This window comes from Mus musculus, chromosome 2 (assembly GCF_000001635.26).
Source record: "Mus musculus strain C57BL/6J chromosome 2, GRCm38.p6 C57BL/6J".
NCBI classification, from domain to species: domain Eukaryota; kingdom Metazoa; phylum Chordata; class Mammalia; order Rodentia; family Muridae; genus Mus; species Mus musculus.
Genome location: NC_000068.7, coordinates 119056760 through 119077404, shown reverse-complemented (window position 1 = coordinate 119077404; position 20645 = coordinate 119056760). Strand labels below are relative to the sequence as shown.

Sequence of the window (20645 nt, the reverse complement as noted above, 5' to 3'; positions counted from 1 at the left end):
ATAAGCCATTGTGGTAGTACACATGGCTTTAATCCCAGGACTTTGGAGGCAGATAAAGACAGATCTCAGGGAGTTTGAGGTCAGCCTAATTTACATGGTGAGCTCCAAGCTAGCCAGGGCCACAAAGGAAGATGCTGTTTTAACACAAAGAAACAAGCAAAATAAAAACTTCAGTGAGAAATCGCAGCCCATGGCATGGCTCAGTAGGCAAGGGCACTCAACAGCCAGGCCTGACAGCCGGAGTTCAATACCTGAGACCCACAAGCTGGAAGGATGGATCAATTTCTACAGGTTGTCCTCAGACTGTCACATGTGTAGTATGGCATACATGCACTCAAACACACACACACAAAATAAATAATAAATGTAAAATAATTAAAATGAGAAATACATTAACATACCTCCTTCAAACTCTCTTCAGAGATAGTGTCACCAAGAAACTGTGATTCCATTTGGCTATTACGCTGTGCTAGAAACAAAGCAAAATTTATGTAAACGGTAAGCAAGCCAAAGCTAAACTGACAGGCTTGAAATGGTGGTGCGCACCTTTAGTGCCAACACTGGCTGAGCAGAAGCAGGCAGACCTCTGGGTTTAAGGCCAATCTGGTCTACATCACAGTTCTAGGCTGCCAAAACTACAGGTGGTGAGACCTTGTACCAAAAACAAATGAACAAACACTAAAATGTAAAGTTAATTTTGATTATCTTTCAAACTTGTGTGCTGTTCATGATCCTGATGCATCCCATGTTTCTGGGAAGCTTTTCACTTATTAAAACAAAATATCTGAAATATAGCTTTAAGGTTCCATTCAATGTTTCCCTTCTAATTATAAGCTTTTGGAGGAAATCAACTAGTTCTCTGTAATACAACACGTGTCATTTCACTACAAATTTTTAAAAAATCAAAAGTGAAATTACCTATCAACTCAACACTGAAAGGATTTATATAACATCCAAATACTTCTTAAGTGAAATATACTCATTAATCATAGATTCAAATAACTGTTATTATTTAGCCTTCATAAGTATCTTACTGCTGACATCCAGAGAGAGTCCATCAGACTTGATTGAATCCAGAGAGCTGCTGCAACTAGACGGTGTCCTGCTCAGGCTTTTCAGCAATACACTGTTGACATTTTTATTGATATCCTCTTCCATATGATTATCAAAAATCTGAAATTACCAAAGAAACATCAGCGTAAGAGCCAGTTAAAAGTAAACACACTTGCTATGTAAGCTTAGTGGCCTGAGTTCCATTCCCAGAACCCACATGAAGGGAAAAGAAGATAATTGACTCCACAAAGTTAAGATATCAACTTTGTTGCCATGACATCCACATACATGCTGTGGCATGTTCCTCCATCCGTATCATACATATGCACAAAAGTGTCCTCAGGTACACAGTACATAATCTAAAAATATCAGCATAAAGTGACGAGCTTGGAACTTAGTGACTAAATCTTGAACACCAGTAAAAACTTTTTTGCTTGTCTTCTGAAACGAGGTTTCTTTATGTCCTAGAACAGGCTAGCCTTGAAGTCAGAGATCCACCTGCCTCTGACTCCTGAGTGCTGGGATTAAAGGCACACTACACCACCACCCAGCCAAAAATACTGTTTCTAACAAAATTTACCTACATAATTCATATGCAATAACTTATGAAAGAAGTAGAATATCACTGGGCAGTGGTGACACATGCCCTTGGGACCACTTGGAAGGCAGAGGCAGGTGGATCTTTGTGAGTTTGAGGCCAGCCTGGTCTACAAAGCAAGCAAGTTCCATGATAGTCAGGATTACACAGAAAAACCCTGTATCAAAAAAACAAACAAACAAAAAAACAAAGAAAGAAAAAAAAAGAGAGAGAGAGAAAGAAGTAGAATATCAGGCAATTTAGGCTTTTAATGGTAGTTAATGTGCTATATAGTACAAACAAATTATTTCTTAGTTGTACCTCAGTTATAGAAAGATACCGTAAGTCAATTTATGCAATTATTTAGCTGCTAGTCACCAATAGTGGAGCTACCTCAGAATAGGAAACTAGGGTCTAAAGAGATGGTCCAATGAGGACTTGAGTTTCGATCCCTAGTGTCCACAGGGCATGCACCAGTCATCCCAGGAGTGGAGGGCAGAGAAGGAAGGGAAGTGGAGATCAGCTCAATGTCTAGCCAGCCTAGCTGAATTGGTGGTGAGCTCCAGGTTTAGTGAGAGTCCTGGTTTCAGAATAAGGTGGAGAATGATAAAGGGAGACACCTGACACTGACTTCTTGCCTATACACACAGGCAAACACACTAACAAGCAAATATACCCATACAAAAATGTATCTCTCACCATACACTAAAGAAATGCAGAGTAGAATTTTATTTATTTATTTTGGTTTTTCAAGACAGGGTTTCTATGTGTAGCCTTGGCTGTCCTAGAACTAGGTCTGTAGACCAGGCTGGCCTCCAACTCAGAGATTCACCTGCCTCTGCCTTTCAAAAGTGCTGGGATTAAATTTGTGAGCCACCACAGAAAGTATCAGTGTTTTACTCTCAGAATTCAGAAGACAGACAGTTCTGACTCTCTGAGTTCAAGGCTACCTTGGTCTAGATAGCAAATTCTAGATTAGCCAGGGCTTCATTTTGTTGGGGTATACTGTATGAAGGTATATCTCTATATATTCAATTCTTTTTTGTTTTGTTGTGTTTTTTTGTTTTTTTCAAGACAGGGTTTCTGTTTCTCTGTATAGCCCTGGCTGTCTAGGAACTCACTTTGTAGACAAGTCTGGCTTCGAACTCAGAAATCCTCTTGCCTCTTATATATTCAATTCTTAATTTGGCACCTGCACAGAACTAAATAGCCGGATCTTAGTATTGTTATTTCTATGACCCATCACTAGTCTCATGTTTTGTAAATATTTGTTCCTTTCTCACCTGCCTAAGGTAATCAAGATCAATTAGATCTAACTGGCTTTAATAAAGATATGAAGGAGCCGGGCATGGTGGCACATGCCTTTAATCCCAGGACTCAGGAGGCAGAGGCAGGCAGATTTCTGAGTTCGAGGCCAGCCTGGTCTACAAAGTGAGTTCCAGGACAGCCAGGGCTATACAGAGAAACCCTGTCTTGAAAAACCAAATTAAAAAAAAAAAAAGATATGATAACTGATAGCTGGTCAGATCTTCTGGGTAGAGGAACTCTGGGAGAAGAATCAGAGGTGGGAGACTCAGCCAGGGTACACAGAGGTGAAGGGACAGACCAGAGCTGAGCAGAGAGGTAGATGTAGCCACATGGCAGGATGTAGAACCAGGATTAGTAGGTTTAGAATTGCTGGGAGACTGCTCAGCTAAGGCCTAAGCTTTAAAAGATTAATAACCTTTAAAAAAATATTTTAGGGGCTGGTGAGATGGCTCAGCGGTTAAGAACACTGACTGCTCTTCCAAAGGTCTCGAGTTCAAATTCCAGCAACCACATGGTGGCTCACAACCATCTGTAACAAGATCTGACACCCTTTTCTGGTGTGTCTGAAGACAACTATAGTGTACTTACATATAATAAATAAATAAATTTTAAAAAATATTTTAAAAAGTCTTAAAAACTGAACTACATCCCTTTGGGGGTTTAGGATGAACCCTTTCACAGAGGTTGCTTGACAACATCAGAAAATACAGGTACTTGTATTGTGATTAATAGCAGTAGCAAAATTAGTTATGAAGTAGCATTGCAAATAATTCTATGGTTGGGGTCAGCACATCATGAGGAACTTCTCTATTAGAGGGTCAAAGCTGGGAGCTGGAGGTATGGCTCAGGGTTTAAGAGTACTGGTTGCTCATTCAGAAGTCCGGAGCTCAATTCCCAACCATCAATAACTGTAGTCCCATGGAATCTGCTGCCCTCTGTTATGTAAATGTACATGCAGACAAAACACTCATACACAAAATACATAAATACAGAGGTCACAGCATTAAGGAAGGTTAACAACCATTGATTTAGTCAGATATATAATATTTCAACAAAATACTAATTTTCATAAAATCTAGTCAGATTTAAGCATTATATTACTATTATTAGTTTCTCAAAGCTTTGGCTATTTTCTCATCACCTCACCTCAAAGCAAACTCCAGCAACACAGAAATCATTTTTTGTACTTACTTACATTGTTTTTGTTCACACACACACACACACACACACACACACACACACACACACACACACACACACACACCAAGCCTTACTTCAACCTATAACTCAGGCTGACTTCAAACTTGTGATCCTCCTACTTGAATTTCCTGAGTACTGGAATATTAGGCTATCATATTTGGCTATTTATGTGATTGTTTTGCTAAGGACTTATTTTCATTTTTAATTATGTACAAGTGTTTATACCTGTATGGAGGTATATGTGTGTGATGCAGGTATCTGAAGAGTACAGGAGAGGATACTGGGTCCCCTGGGGTTACAAGCAATTATGAGGCACCTGATACAAGTCACAAGACACAATTATAATATTTGGTATCTATACAATTTTAATTCCATTTTTGTGGGTATTTGCCACAACAAATTATTGTTTTGAGATAAGATTCTGTTACGTAGCCTTGGCTAGCCTCAAAGTCACAGCAGTCCCCTTTCCTTAGCCTTCAGAGTGCTGGGATTACAGGTATAGGCCATCGTGTCATGGTAAATCCTTTACCAACTGACCTCTAATAATTCTACACAGGAATATTTCACTAACCTATAGTAAGTAGAAATAGTTTCTATTGCTTAGATACTTAAAATTCAAGAACATTTTTTGGCTCAAGACAGCTTACCTCTTGATCTTGTGCACTGTCATGTGTTCTGATTTTTTTCTCATTTGTAACATCATTTTCTTCAACCCGGGTTCTTTTTTGGGCCCTGCAGTTTTCGGTTTTGTTTTCAGACGGTAAACTCTCTCTCTGAGATGTGTCAATCAGAACACTTTCCTCAATGTCCAGGCTAACAGAATCTGATGAAAGTATCTCACCAGGATATACAGGGAGATTTTCCTCATTTATAAACTGAGATGGACTCAAATTCAGTTTGGCTGCAACAGATCCAATGCCTGGATCTTTACTACAGACTGGCTGAGTTTCTAGTTGAGTTAAGTCAGCTGCATCTGCTAGAATCTGTTCCAGGTCATCAACACCAGTGATACTACAACTTCTCTTGCTTGGTAATTTGGGTAAAAATATCCCCAATGAACATCTTCTTGTTTTGTCTTTAACAGCTGTTTTTAGTGGTACAGATGTAGTTTCAGCCTCATTACAGAAAGTTTTACTTTCTTCATCTCTATCATTCCTGGAACCTAGTCTATATATTTCTGTAGCTTGTACTATACTCATACTATGTGCCTGACTTCCTTCTTCAAGTAACTGTTCGGCAGGAGGTAATAAATTAACAGTCTGAAAGTCTAAGACCTCCTCAGTTTTTCTATTCAAATTACTCAGACTTGGTTTGGTACTACTAAAACATGAAACAGTAGATGGAACTAAAAAGTCTAGTGCTCCTTCAGCATTTGCATGCGTCTGAATGACTTGTGTTGTCAGGGCCGAGTTACTAGGGCTCTGTACATTTGTATTACATTTATCTGTTTGAATACTTATACTCAGTTCTTTTTCATAGGTTACAGCAAAGTGTTCCACATTAGTGGGTATTTTGGACTCATTTTCCCATGTGGATGCAGCGACATTTTCTAGAAGAAAAGGTAAAGCCTTCTTCCCAGCTTTAGCTAATATTCCTTCATCTCTACGGGCAACATCCTGCCCTTTTTGAGTTGATGGACTTTGTTGGGCTGAGAGATGAGGCTGAGAAGCAACACTAACATCAACAAAGGCCTCTGTTTGATCCTTTGCCAGGTTAAGAGATACATGCTTTGAGTTAAATGTAGCCATCTCCCCCAGAGGCTCTTCTACCGGATCTTCATCTTTAAGCAGCGCTATGGCACTTTCAGTTTGAGTGACTTCTTTTGAAGGACAAGGTGGAAAGACAGACAGTTTTTTAGAATCCATGTGATATGTACTTGGTAAGATAGCTGCATAAGTAAATTCATTTGGCACTTGGCAATTATAAGCTTTCTCCTTATTTTTATCACACAAGGACATAGTATTACCACCCGAATTATCAGAAGAAGAAATATTTGGTAAAGAGGAATACTTGTCACTGGATCTACAAACATCAGCTGTATAACTGCTTGTAAAATCCACATTTTTTCCATCTGTTATATTTAACAGACAGCTTTCAGGTTTAGTTTGTTTCAGCATATTGGCTTCCACTTCCTTTCCTTTGACCTCCTCATCTCTATCAGCTTTGTGAAACTTGATTTTCATTGAACTTTGATCACTAACTACTGTACTAGAAGGAATAACAGTTGTCATATGGTGTTTGTGTTGAGCTGCTGGGTTTTTTGTGATTTCTTGAATATGGGTATCACCTTCAGAACCACTCAAAGTTTTTGTTTTCTGTATTCCCAAGTTAGTATATTCATCAAGTACCTTTTCTTTGGCTTGACAATCGATGAAAACCGTATGGGATCTGGTGACATCCAGATCACCGAAATTATCTACAAACATTACAGTTTTATCCATAGGTATAGTAGTTATTTCTTCTGGTGGGACAGTTTTATATTCTGAAGCAGTGGTTTGACCTATAGAAATCTCCATGTCCTCGGGCCCATATGCAGACAAAACTGGTTTGGAAGTTCCTGCCAATGGCACAAAACTGAAGCCCTTTCTGTCTTCCAGCCTAGTTTCATTATTTATTTCTACTGCAGAACTCTGAGGGATCTCTCTATAACTTTTATCATTCTCTGGAAATGTAATACTCTTGTTTTTGAGGCTAAGGCTTTTTCTTCTCTGAGTTTTGCCTGACAGAAGTTCATTCAGAAATCCAGGCTTTTGTGCATCATTAGTTTCCTCTCCAAGCCCGCTATTAGACCCTTCCTCTAATATTGTTAGCTGGCTGCCTTTTGCTGGTAGATGGTTGCTTTCACTATTTTTTGAAATGTAAATCTCTTCAGCCAGAGATGTCACTTTCGGCTTCTGTAGGCTTTCCTTTTTGGATAATTGAAAGTCAAGTCTGTCTGGAAGTACACCTTTTGCCTCTGCTTGGTAGTCAATGAAAACAGTATGGGACTTGGTCATGTCTAGTTCCTCATGATCATCTATAGACATCATAGTCTTATCCAGATCACCAGGAGTTATATCACTGGGCGAGATAATTTTACATTCTAAAGGAGTTGTGTGACTTCTATTGATTTCCATTTCAACCTGACCACGTGCATGCAAAATGGTTTTAGAAGTTCCTGCCAAAGATACTAAATGAGAATCATGCTTATCTAATAAAGATCTATGATTTATTTTGACTGTGCAACTCTTGGTGATATCCATATCACCCTCATTACCCTCTGAAAATAATATAGTTTTATCAATTTTCAGTCTACCAATACTTTTTCTTCCATAGATTTTGATGTTTTGCTTTTCCTTCAGCAATTCTGGCTTATGTGTACTTCTGTCCTTTAACATGTCCATATCATTAGTTGTTACTACTCTAGAGTTTGCTGCAGGAACGTTCACAGCTGTTTGTATGCTTTCTGCTGTAAGTTGGCTGTTTTTGTGTTCTAAATTAATTTTACTATGTTCTTGTACTTCAGAAGGACCAAAGCCAATTACAATAGTGTGGCTCTTGGTTAGATCCATAGTTTGTAACTCCTCTGAATACATTATCTTATGATGAGAACAGTCAGGATCATCTCTATCTTTCCTCTGTGGTAAAGGAAGTTTAGAATGCTGGCCTAGCACTACTTGTTTATCCAGGCTTTCCCACTCATTTAAAGGGCTTTTGCTGTGAGAGTATGATTTGGTGACATTCTTTGATGCTAAGTCAAAAGTTGTAGGAATAACTTGACTTAACTTAGTTGTGTGACTTTTAGTCAGATCCATATCTTCATCTGCCAAGAATTCCATCTTTTTGTCAGTCAATGAAACAGATAAAGTGTTTGTCTGACTCCGTTGTAAGCTTTCCTTAGATACTTGAGGAACTGAAATATAATTTACATCCCTTTTCTCATCTTTTGACATAGGCATAAGATTTCGGAGCACCATTTCCTTTTCAAATATTGGTATGGCTATTATTTCTTTTTTAATGTTTTCTTGATCATGTTTAAATATTTTATTATCTATTGCAACGGTGTGACTTTTGGTAATGTCCATGCTATCCTCTTCTAAATAAATAGTTTTCTCTCTGAGTGGGCCAGCATCTGGATTGGTACATATTTTAGAATACTTATCATCAGCCTTCAGCAATTTTTTTTCCTCTTCCATAGCTGATAGACACTTAGTCAGTTCCATTGCATCATTGCTACTAGAATGAAAAATTGTCTTATACCCCTCAATAGCTGGACTAGAACATATAGATTTTGAAGTTACAGCCAATGTGCTGGCACTTTGACTAGAAATCTGTGTGACTGTATGAGTTTCTGACTCTATAGGATGACATTTGATAATATGAATTTTATTTTCAGGGTTTGGGAAAGAGCCTTGAAAAGCAGCATTTAGTTTATCCTTAAGGGCTGTTTTCTTCTCTGGAGCTGGAGCTGTAGCTCCATCAACTGTTGTAACATTCATACCATTTTGAGTTTGAGTTTCTCTTTCAGATAAATTATTTTCTGATGACAAAACCTGTATCGTATAGTTAGTTGTCAACTCCATACACTCATTGCCATAAATTGTTTTATCACCTTTGAATTCTCCTATTTTGGCCTCCGTGGATGGAGGAATCCAAGTCTTAATACAGGCTGTATGACATTGGGTCAAATTCATACCATCATCTTGTTCTCTAAAGATTCTAGTCCTATTACTACTATTTTCATCTACACCAAGAGATGCATGCATTTGATATGTTGAAGAGGCACTGTTTGAGTCTTTGGAATAAACAGGTATCTCAGCATTTTCCTTATCAAGCTCTGTAGAAGACGAAATATGTTTTCCTGTCTTCAATCTTTTTATGAAGTTGTCAGAATTGATCTTTTCTGAGAAAATGTTTTGACTTAAGGAAACTGTGGAACATGCTAAATCCTTTTTAATTCTTGAATTTGCAGCATGATGCTTTAAATTCTCCAGAAAGGACGTGGTATCTATTTTTGTAGAATTTTCATTTTTGGTACAGTCTGAAAGACCTTTGGTAATCATTACAGTGTGACTTGCTGTCAGATCCATCTGGTTTTCATCTGAAAAGATGACTGTCTGATCATTTGCATGTTTCCTTTCATGGTTGCAGTCTGTAATTGAGAACTATAATGAAAAAATAGAAATATTAGATCAAATATAATTTTTTATAATTTATTGTTTTATTATTTTATGTGTAAGGGTGTTCTACCTGCATGTGTGCCTATGAACCACTTGCCTGCCTGGTGCCTGTGGAGGCCAGAATTGCCTAGAACTATAGTCACACATGATTACAAATTGCAATGTAGGAGTTAACCCAGGTCCTCTGGAAAAGCATCCAAAACATTTACCAACTAAGCCAATTCTCTAGCTCCAAATACATTTTGAAAAAAGGATTTTATAACATGTATTATATATTTTTAAAAGATTTATTTATTTTATTAATATGAGGGCTCAATCTGCATGTACACCTGCATGCCAGAAGAAAGCATCAGATCCCATTATAGATGATTGTGAGCCACCATGTGGTTGCAGGAGATTAAACTCTGGAAGAGCTGACGGTGTTCTTAACTGCTGTGCCATCTCTCCAGCCCCTAACATGTACTATGTAAGCACAATTAGTAATGGTTCCAAGCTATATTGCTTTCCTTGGTATAGTTTATTATATGTACTTTCTTATTACATTTTTTTCCCTAGGTCTAGGGATATAATTCATTTGGTAGAATGCTTACTTACCATGTTATTATAAAGCCCTATGATCAATCCCCAGCACAACATAGACCAGATAAGTTAATTCACATCTATAATGGAGGCAAGAGGATCAGCAAACAGTTCAAGGGAGCTGGGCAGAGTGGTGCATGCCTTTCATCTCAGCACTCTGGGAGGCTGAGGTAGGAGATCTCTGTGATTTTGAGGCTAACCAAGTTTATACAGTGTTCTCCAAGATAGCCAAGGCTGCACAACAGAGTGAGACTTTGTCTCAAACAACAAAAAAAGTTCAAATTCATCCTTAGTTACATAGTAAGTTTCAAGCCAGACTGGGGTGAAAACTTATCTCAAACATTTTTTTTAAATGTTTTATTTATTCTTATATATGTGAGTACACTTTAGCTGTCTTCAGATACACCAGAAGAGGGGATCAGATCCCATTACAGATGATTGTGAGCTACCATGTGGTTGCTGGGAATTGAACTCAGGACCCCTGATAGAGCAGCCAGTGCTCTTAACCACTGAGCCATCTCTCTAGGCATCAAACATTTCTTTTTAAAAGCTAAAATCTATAAATAAATTCCTTTTAGTTTAGGAAAAATTTAAATTCAAAGTTAGTTACATGCCTCCTGCACTAAAAAAATAAAAAGCACTGAATGTATGAAATGAAACTATAATGAAAATTCTGTATTGAATAGTCACTTCAACCCTAAATAAAAAATCTTAGAAAGGCATCTGTATTGAATTACCAACCCTAAGTAAAATCTTAGAAAGGCATAGGTACATGATGGCTAGTTCATATTACACTCTTTTCTTTGGAGAGTCTTGTTTTCAAAGATACAGTCTCTAATTTCTTGTTATTCAAAGTACAGTCTGTGCACCTGCATGTCAGTGTCATTCAAGAGATGGTTAGAAATGTAGATTCTTGAGGCATAGAAAAATGCCTCAGCAGTTAAGAGCATTCTCTACTTTTTCAGAGGACCAAGGTTCAGTTCCTAGCACCTACATAGCAGCTAGCAACTGTCTCTAACTCCAGTTCAGAGGGATCTGGTATCCTCTCGCACACAATGCATGCATACATAAAGTGGAACACTCATACATTCTGTAACAAAATAAATATTTAAAAAATATATACAATCTCTGAAGAGTTTACCCTTTTCAACTGGACATATACTTGTCTGTCTGTCTATCCTACCTACACACAATACATATTTTCCATGTGTGTGATACTGGGTATTGAATATAGACATTTGCATATGCTAGGCAAAATACCACTGAGCTATATCTTCAATCCCCCCAAAAAACCCTCTATATTTTAATAAAATTCTGAGATATTTCATGTGATCATTGATGTTTGAAAGGTCTTTGTATTATTTAAATTGGCAATGACTTAATTTACCTCAATTAACTGAAAATATAGGAAGTTTTAATAGGTTATGATAATTCACTTTGGTAAGTTATCTCAAAATTATACCACTACAATAAAATTTTGTTAACTATGTGAGTTTAATTTATGAAGATATTTGCATGATTTCATACCTCCTTTTGTTGCATCTGAGTCTGAATTGGAGCACAAAGCAAAGTGTTCATACCTATAGAACAATAAGAAAAAGATTACAGTAAGAAAAACATCATACCATAAGTCTTTTTTTCTTTCTTAGGACTGTCATCAGTTAGAAGTATTTACCAGTGTCCTGGCTGTTTGGCTGTGAACTTGACACAGCTAGAGTCATCTGGAAAGGAGAACCTCAGTTGAGAATATGCAAGTCTGTAGTGCCTTTCCTAGACTAATGATTGCTGTGAAAAGGCCCAGCTTGTTGTGGTTTGTGGCACTCCTTACCAGATGGACCTGCCTTGTATAAGAAAGCAAGATGGGCAAGCCATGTTGAGCAAACCAGTAAGCAGTGTTCCTCCTTGGTCTCTTCCTTCAGTTCCTGCCTCCATGTTGTTCCTGTCTTGAGTTCCTGACCTGACTTCCCATCAAAATGAACTACAACTATAAACAAAAATAAACCCTTTCCTTGCCAAGTTGTTTTTGGTCATGGTGCTTAACAGAACAATAAAAAAATAATAACTAAGACAATAGTTATTAAGGTCTTTATAAGGACTTATGAATTAAATATCTTTAAGATTGGCAGGTGGCATACGCCTTTAATCCAGCACTCAGGTGGCAAAGGTAGGTAGATGTCTGAGTTCAAGGCCAGCCTGGCCTATAGATTGAGTTCCAGTAGAGCTAGGGATACAAAGAGAAACCCTGTCTCAGAAAACCAAAATAAATAAATAAATAAATAGATTCTGAGCTCATATTTTCCTCCTCCAATGCTGAAGATCAAACCCAAGACATGGCAAGCAACCATTCTACTACTGAGTTATACTGCAGTCCCTGAGAGCCTTTTCTAATGATAGAAAACAGTGATTATTAGATCTGTTTTGGAAAAAAATAAATCTTATCTGTGCTAGCAATTTATCTACTTGCTTTTTGAGACAATGTCTATGTATCTGGAACTCACTATCTAGATCAGACTGACCTCAAACTCAGAGATCCAACTACCTCTGCCTTTCAAGTGCTAGAATTAAAGGTGTGTGCCACCACACCTGGCATTATTTTTTATATTTCATCTCATGTATCGCAGGTTGGACTTAAACTTGCTATGTAACCAAGGATGACCTTAAAGTTCTGATCCTTTTGCATTCACCTCCAGGGTGACAGGATTACAACTGTATACCACATGTTTGTGTACATGTTTTTTGGGTTTCTTTTTGGTTTTGTTTTTTTGAGACAGGGTTTCTTTGTGTAGCCCTGGATGTCCTGGAACTCACTCTGTAGACCAGGATGGCCTCAAACTCAGATATCCACCTGCCTCTGCCTCCCAAGTGCTGGATCATAGGCGTGCGCCACCACGCCCAGCTTCATGATAGACTCTTATAACCTATTTCTTTTATAAACTGCCTTGGTCATGGTGCTTTATCACAGCAACAGAAAAGTAACCAATACAAGGTATGTACTGCTTCATCTGTCACCCTCCACCACTTCACCACAACTAGCCTACACTGGGCTTTTAAATAGGTACTGGAGATCCAAACTCAGGGCCTCATGTAGGTATGGCAATCGCCTTACCAATAGAACTACTTCTCTATCCCTTAAGATAAAATACTTAAATATTAAATAGTATGATAGAGCTAGCAAAATAACTTAGGCGGCAAAGGCATTTACTGCCAAGAAGGACCCAAACTCAATCTTGAAGACCACATGGTAGAAAGAAAAGAGAATCTCAACTTTCTCTTGACTCTACATGTCTTAAGATGTATGCTTTCTTCACACACACACACACACACACACACACACACACACGAGAGAGAGAGAGAGGGGGGGGTTATGAGTACATAACCACAGAAAAGTTGTAAAGAAAACAGATTAGCAGGGACTGAAATTATATATTTACCTGAAATTTCTGAATTTCTCTCTGTTTTCATGTGAGACTCTGTCTGGAATACTCTAGAAGAGAAAAAAAGAATACTGAAAAGCCTTTATTTTTAAAAAATTTCCTATTGTTTTATTATTGACGGCATAAAGTACCTCAATAGTATTTCTAATTTTTAAAATCTCTTCCTTTACTTTTGCTGGCTGGAACCTCTACTACAATGGTAAATAGTAGCAATATTAGTAGTTATCTTTGTTTTGTTACTGCCTTTCAGGACTCATTCTGCTTCTCTTATATAGATAATACCGAATAATAACATTTGAAAAACAATTTTGTACCCACACTCACACACAAATCACACACACTCATACACAGCACTCTCACCAATAAGAAATACATTTACATTTTTAATTTTATGTATATTGGTGTTTGTACACCACATGTATGCCATGCCCACAGAGGCAAAAAGAGAGAGCCCAGTCTCCTGGAGCTCGAGTCATAGATGGTTCTGAGCTGCCATGTGAGAGCTAGGAATCAAACTCAGGTCCTCTCAAGAGCAACCAGTGCTCTTAACTGCTGAGCCATGTCTTCAGTCCCATAAATATATATTTTGAAAGGAATTAAAAAAATATATAGCTGGACGATGGTGGCACATGCCTTTAATCCCAGCACTTGGGAGGCAGAGGCAGGCGGATTTCTGAGTTCGAGGCCAGCCTGGTCTAAAGAGTGAGTTCTAGGACAGCCAGGGCTATACAGAGAAACCCTGTCTTGAAAAACAACAACAACAACAACAACAAAAACATGCCAGCAAGATGTCTCAGTGGATAAAAGTACTTGATGTGAAAGACAACAGCCTGAGTTCAATCCCCCAAAGTAGAAGGAGAGAAGTAACTGCCAAAAGCTATCCCCTGACCTCCAGACACATGCCAGGGCAGGATACATGCACACACGAATACATTTTAAGTAAAAAGTACTTTTCAAAATAAAGCAATACTCTGGTTGTGAGAGGATAACTCCATCAGTAAAGTGCTTGCTATGTAAACATGAAGACCTGAGTTTAGACTCCCATCCAGTGCTGGGAAATAGAGACTGGAGGCCCCCTGGGTCCCATAAAGAAGCCAGTCTAGCTGCGTCAATAAGTTCCATGTTGATAGAAAGACCATGTCTCTCTCTCTCTTTTTTTTTTTTAAGATTTATTTATGCCGGGCATGATGGCGCACGCCTTTAATCCCAGCACTCGGGAGGCAGAGGCAGGTGGATTTCTGAGTTCAAGGACAGCCTGGTCTACAAAGTGAGTTCCAGGACAGCCAGGGCTATACAGAGAAACCCTGTCTCAAAAAAAATAAAAAAAACAAAACAAAAAACAAACAAACAAACAAATTTATTTATTGTATGTATGTGAGTCGCTGTCTTCAGACACACCAGAAGATCCCATTACAGATGGTTGTGAGCCACCATGTGGTTGCTAAGAATTGAACCTCTGGAAGTGCTCTTAACTGCTGAGCGGACTCTCCAGACCAGAGAGACCCAGTCTCAAAAAGTAAAGTGGAGAGTGAGGAAGATACTTACACAGGAACACACGCACGCACACATGCACTCTAATATTTATTTAAGCAAACAGACTATCCAATTTAGTTCCCACCCATGTATTTGATAGGGGGAAAAACCTATAACAATGTACTTTCTTTTCAACTTACTTTATAGTATCTGCAAAGCTGACTCGACGAGAGCTTTTCCTTTTTCTTGGAGGATTAGGTTCCTAAGAGAAAACAGTAAAGGATACAATTCTTAATATAAATCATGGTGAACTAGATCTCCAGACTATTAGAAGCAGGGATCAACTCTTATTTTGAATTAATAATAGAAGATTTCCAAACAGCCCAATATAAAAGCACTTAATGAACATGAATATGATTTTCCAAATACTCTTTGGATGGCTGTAGTACTCAGGATTGAATCCGTGGTTCATGTAAATATGTATTTTCTTTTGTTGTTACTTTGTTTTCAAATACATAGCCCATGTTGACCTCAAATTCATAATCCTTGCACTTCAGGTTTCTGATTGCTGGAATTTTAGGTGTGTGTCACCACTCCTAGAGCATGATTTTCAGTAAGAGTTAAAATAAACATATTATTGTTTTTTGACCTTTTGGCTAAAATCAAGTAGAAATAAGCATACTAACAAACAATATATAACAAGAAAGACTGGGCACAAAACAGGAGCTATGTGGTCAGCTGTATTGATCTTATTACAATGTATTCTACAATTACAAATAAACAGCTTTTTGTTTGTTTGTAACATAGAGTCTTACTATGTAGCTATGACTAGCCTGGAACTCTAAGTAGACCAGGTTAGATAGAACTCATAGAGATCAGCCTGCCTCTGCTCTCTAGTGCTGGGATTAAAAGCATGCAGCAACTTGTCCATCTAAAAAAACTTTCATTATAGTAAAATCCACATAAGTTACTATCTTTTGTGATTGTTGTAATTATTATAGTCCATAGTTCAGGCTATATTCAAATTTGCTATAAAGCCCAAGGATGAATTTGAAATTTCATGTTCCTAGTGCTGAAATTACAGGCCTGTGCCATCACACCCAGCCATAACATAATTTACATCTTAACCACTCTGCCTTGACAAGTACTTACACTTCTTAGTTAGTGGTAAAAACTACATAAAGTTAAATTTACCATCTTTACCATTTAAAAAAAAATGTGTTTATGTGTGCTTGTGTGAGTTTATGTATTCCATATACATGCAGGCGCCATGGAAGTCAGAAAAGGGCATCAGATCATCTGGAACTACAGTTACAGGTAGCTGTGAGCTACTTAGCTGCAACCGAATCTGTGTCCTCTGCAAGGGCAAAAAGTGTTCTTAACCACTGAGTCATCTCAGCACCCTCATCTTTACTAGCACTTTAAAAGTATACAGTTCAATAGTGATGAAAGCATCTTGTTGTGTAACCACTCTCAAGATCTTCATCTTACAAACGATAACTATACATATTGAGCCATTGGAGAGATGGCTTAGTAGTAAAGAGCACATACAACTCTTACAGAGTATCATAGTTCATTTCCCGTGTTAGGAGATTCACAACCACCTCCAACTCCAGGTCCAGAAGGGTATCTGATGCCTTTGTGACCTCCATGGGCACTTTCACATGAGGGTGCATATGACACATACACAAAATTAAAACAAATAAGTAAAATACACATTTAGATCCTTCCTCCAAATCCTTGGCAACCAGCATTCTATTTTGGTATTTGGTTATTATCAGTGGTATGAGTAGAATTTGTCTTTTTGAGACTTTTTCTTTTCATTTATTTCTTTAAGACACTTGCATGCTATTGTGTGTCAGATTTTTAATACTGAATTTCATTATTTATAAATAGCAAATTTTGTTTATTTAAACAAAATAGATGGGCACTTGATTTTTTTCCTACCTCTTGACTACTGTGATTAATGCTGCTAAGACTATGTGTCTCTTTGAAGGGGCTGGAGAGATGGCTCAGTAGTTAAAAATATGTACAGCTCTTGCAGAGAACTCAGGTCTGGTTTCCAGCACCCCAATTGGGAAGCTCATAATTATCTGTATTTACATCTCCAAAGGATCTGGTTATCTCTTCTGGCTTCTGTGGGCTCCAGGCTTATAGAATACATACCCATGTGCAGGCATTCACATATACACATAAGTTAAAAATACAACTTAAAAAGAACCAAGAACAGTATGCTATCTATATTAAGCAGTCTATATGGTCAAAGGTCTAATCAGTCACAGTAGGCATGACAGAGAGTAGATAAAGTGCTTGCCACATAAGTGAGAGAACTGAATTTCCAATCCCTAACATCCACGTACAAAGTTATACACGGAGGCCAGATAGCTAAAAGCATGTACTAGATCCTGTTCTAGGTTAAAGAGTCAAAATACTATTCCCTATTCTAATCCTATGGAATTTTAAAATTATAAATGCCAACTTATTCAATAACCACAACCTCATGCACAGTAGGTAAGCATTGAGTTATATCTCTAGCTCTTGAACAAGAAAATGGAAGCAATGCGATACTTACCTGTATACATTTTTAAAAAGATTTATTTATTTATTTATTATATGTGTGTACACTGTAGCTGTCCTCAGACACAGCAGAAGAGGGCATCAGATCCCATTACAGATGGTTGTGAACCACCATGTGGTTGCTGGGATTTGAACTCAGGACCTTTGGAAGAGCATTCGGTGCTCTTAACCACTGAGCCATCTCACCAGCCCCCTCCTGTATACATTTAAATGGGAAACATTTATAGTATTATCTCTTCACATAACTAATAAACTTTGTGATGATCTCTGAAGCCAGGCATGATGACAGAAATCTATAATCCAAGCTCTTGGGAAGCTCAGGTGGAGAACTGCCACAGGTTCAAAGTCTCTCAGTCTATGTAAGTGAAACCAAATCTCAGCAAACCAAGTCCTCCAAAATAAAGTCCCTGAAATTGCAGAGCATTTGCACTCGGGACTTACCTGGTTTGTTTGATTTCCACATTTGAGGTCCTGAAGAGGACTCCTTGGGGGTTTCAAAATCTAAAGGCAATAATTCGAATTAGTCAAGAAAAGTTAATGTAGCTACTAGTCAATTTAAGTTATATGAGTAGAGAGCTAACATTTCAATTAAAATCCCTGAGATTCTTCAAAGTCATATTATTCACTGTTATGTTTCTGACTTAAATGTCTGACATTTATGCCTTCTCCTGACCCACTCACCCAAATTCTTTTGCACAAAATCTTCTAAGTGTTCTGGATAACGCTCCACACCAACTCAGGGGTATGAGACCATCTAACAGTCTGCAGTTTGTTTTTTCATAATGTGCAGTTCAATAATGAGGGCATGTCCTATAATAGGATAATCACACTAACACAATTCAGTACTAAGTCCTATTTTCCTACCTTGAGAAAATACATCAAACTCTTTACACAGAAATTAAACGTAGAAATAAGAAGTACTAGATATATCATAGCAATCAGAAATAATTACATAAATTATGCCTGTTAGCAAAACCTACCCAAAAGCAGTTGAAATAGAAAAAAAGGAAAGAAAATTCCAGCAGAGTTATGTCAGAATCCCTTATGGGTAACTTCTACACACAGCATCCTATACCACTGTTTTTCAGTTTCATAATATAACATGAATTTACTATGTGAATCAACTTGGGTAAACTTTTGTCTTGCAATAGTTTGAATGCCAGGTTAAATATACATATTTTAAAAAGAAAGAAATTTATACATTTTAAGCACTTATAATATTGAAATTAATTTATTATATAAACACTTAAAATATCACAATGCTGTAGAAATATGCTAACCAAAAGTTTATTAAATTACAAAAAAGTGCAAAAATATGAATTTTAGTACAGTTTTGAAATGTATAACCAGACTATTTGAGTCTTTACACAGAAAGCAGTAAGAAGGTAGCTGGGAGCTGGGCGGTGGTGGCGCACGCCTTTAATCCCGGCATTTGAGAGGCAGAGGGAGGTGGATTTCTGAGTTCCAGGCCAGCCTGGTCTACAAAGTGAGTTCCAGGACAGCCAGGGCTATACAGAGAAACCCTGTCTCAAAAAGTAAACAAACAAACAAAAAGTAGCTGGGATGCCAAGGTAAAGCCACAATCAAAATTCCTGTAATTATATTCAGTAAAAAGTAACAACTATTAATTTAAATAAAAATATTTCTTACTGAGGAATGCTGTCTTCTAACAGGTCTCTGTGTATTGTCACTAAAAGAAAAAGAGGAAAAATTATTGTATATGCAGATAAACAACTGAATTTCTCAAAGCTGTCATCAATTCATCCTTTATGTGTTATAAGACATCCAACTCTGCATTTAAGAATACAATGTTTTAAAGGCACATTGTGGTCAAGCCTGGTGGTACAGCCTGTAATCAGCTGTTTAGAGGCTGACGCAGAAGGGTCACAAATTTGGGCCTGCCTCAGATACCAAGTAAGTTCAAGACCAGTCTTTGCAATTTAGTGAGACCCTGTCTCAAACCAAAACATAGAAGAAGACTGAGGGTTGAGGCTCAGTGGTAGAGCGCTCACCTAGCAGGTATGAAATCTGAAATTCAATTTCTAGTACCAAAGAGGTGGGCCTAGAAGAAGTTGAGAGTATAGTTTAGTGTTAGTTCTTGCCTAGTCTAAAGATCACTGCCATTACATTCTACTAGTTACCTGTTCCAAGGGAGAATATGAGATTTGTTGCCAACATGGTGTTTCAAGAAAAACTGAAAACCTAATTATTGTATGAAATCTTGAGATTTTTTCAATTTTGGTAATTATCTGAAAAATTAAGTGTCATATATATTAAAAATTAGGAACAGATGTGGTGGCACATGCCTTTAATGAAGGTGGAGTCAGGTGATTCTCTGAGTTTGAGGCTAGCCTGGTCTACTTATGAGTTTTAAGCCAGCCAAGAGCCTCATAGTAAGACTGTCTCAAACAACATTGTTTTTTAGGCTGCAAACGGATCACTAGTTTATGGTACCAATTTTGGAGAAATCAATTCATCTCATAAGACCTTAATGAGATGGGAGGTGGTCTCTATGAAAGTCCTTCAAGTCTTAAGTTCTTACTCTAATGAACTTATACAGACATGGCAGAAAAGCTATTGCTTTGTAATACTGACTTCTTTTACTTGGAACAAAATAGAAAACAACTTCAGACATTACTGATAGTTCTTAACTAATTTGAAGTGGCCTTTCTGTAATAGAAAATAACATTTCAGCAGCACCGAATCAACTTACTTCTCTTCATTAGCTTCTGAATATACCCCATCCATTTTTGAAAACTTTTTTCTGTTAAAAAAAAAAAAAAGGCACATAGTATTAACAAGTAAAAAAAGATGAAAAATATAACCTATGGTAGATTAGGAGCATGGATATGACTTTAGAAGACTAAAAATAAGAAGCAAAGACTACATTGTGAGCTCTAAAACATGAGAAATGTAGGACAGTAAGTACCATGTTATACTTAATACTGGAATATTAATACTCAAAGTAAAAATCGAAGCCAGGTATTGTGGTCATCCTTACAATCCTAGCACTTGGGAGGTGGAGGCAGGAGAAGAAAGAGTTCAAAGCTAGTCTCAGTTACATATCAAGTTCCAAGTCAGCCTGGGCTGTATCAAGAGGGAAGCCATCCCTCTTGTCCTCCATCCCTACCCCCTCCCCCCCAAATCAAGATAAAATTTGTAGACTAACTCTGAGCACGATGGCATGGACTTTCCAATAAAAATCTGGCCTAATTTGCATGATAATTCGATAATATAATACTTGGATTACATAATAATTCAACCTCTAAATGGAAGTCAATCGGA

The 20645-nt window shown here is 37.6% G+C and overlaps 1 protein-coding gene across 5 annotated transcripts in view; it reads right to left on the bottom strand.

Annotated features, from left to right (window-relative positions):
* Nucleotides 1-20645, bottom strand: part of Knl1 (kinetochore scaffold 1) — a 63379-nt gene that overhangs the window by 33093 nt on the left and 9641 nt on the right. For 3 of the 5 annotated variants that reach the window (NM_029617.3, XM_006500376.3, XM_006500377.4), the window contains exons 2-10: nt 20074-20124; nt 19011-19050; nt 17802-17861; nt 14984-15045; nt 13308-13360; nt 11404-11456; nt 4786-9282; nt 1035-1173; nt 402-469 (exon numbers count right to left, since the gene is read on the bottom strand). In NM_029617.3, coding sequence (NP_083893.2) covers nt 402-469; nt 1035-1173; nt 4786-9282; nt 11404-11456; nt 13308-13360; nt 14984-15045; nt 17802-17861; nt 19011-19050; nt 20074-20108 — 5007 coding nt within the window. In that variant the 5' untranslated portion in view covers nt 20109-20124. Of the gene's footprint in view, nt 1-401; nt 470-1034; nt 1174-4485; nt 9283-11403; nt 11457-13307; nt 13361-14983; nt 15046-17801; nt 17862-19010; nt 19051-20073; nt 20125-20645 lie in introns of those variants that run through there. The other 2 variants (XM_030252192.1, NM_001362732.1) reach the window with 2 other exon arrangements.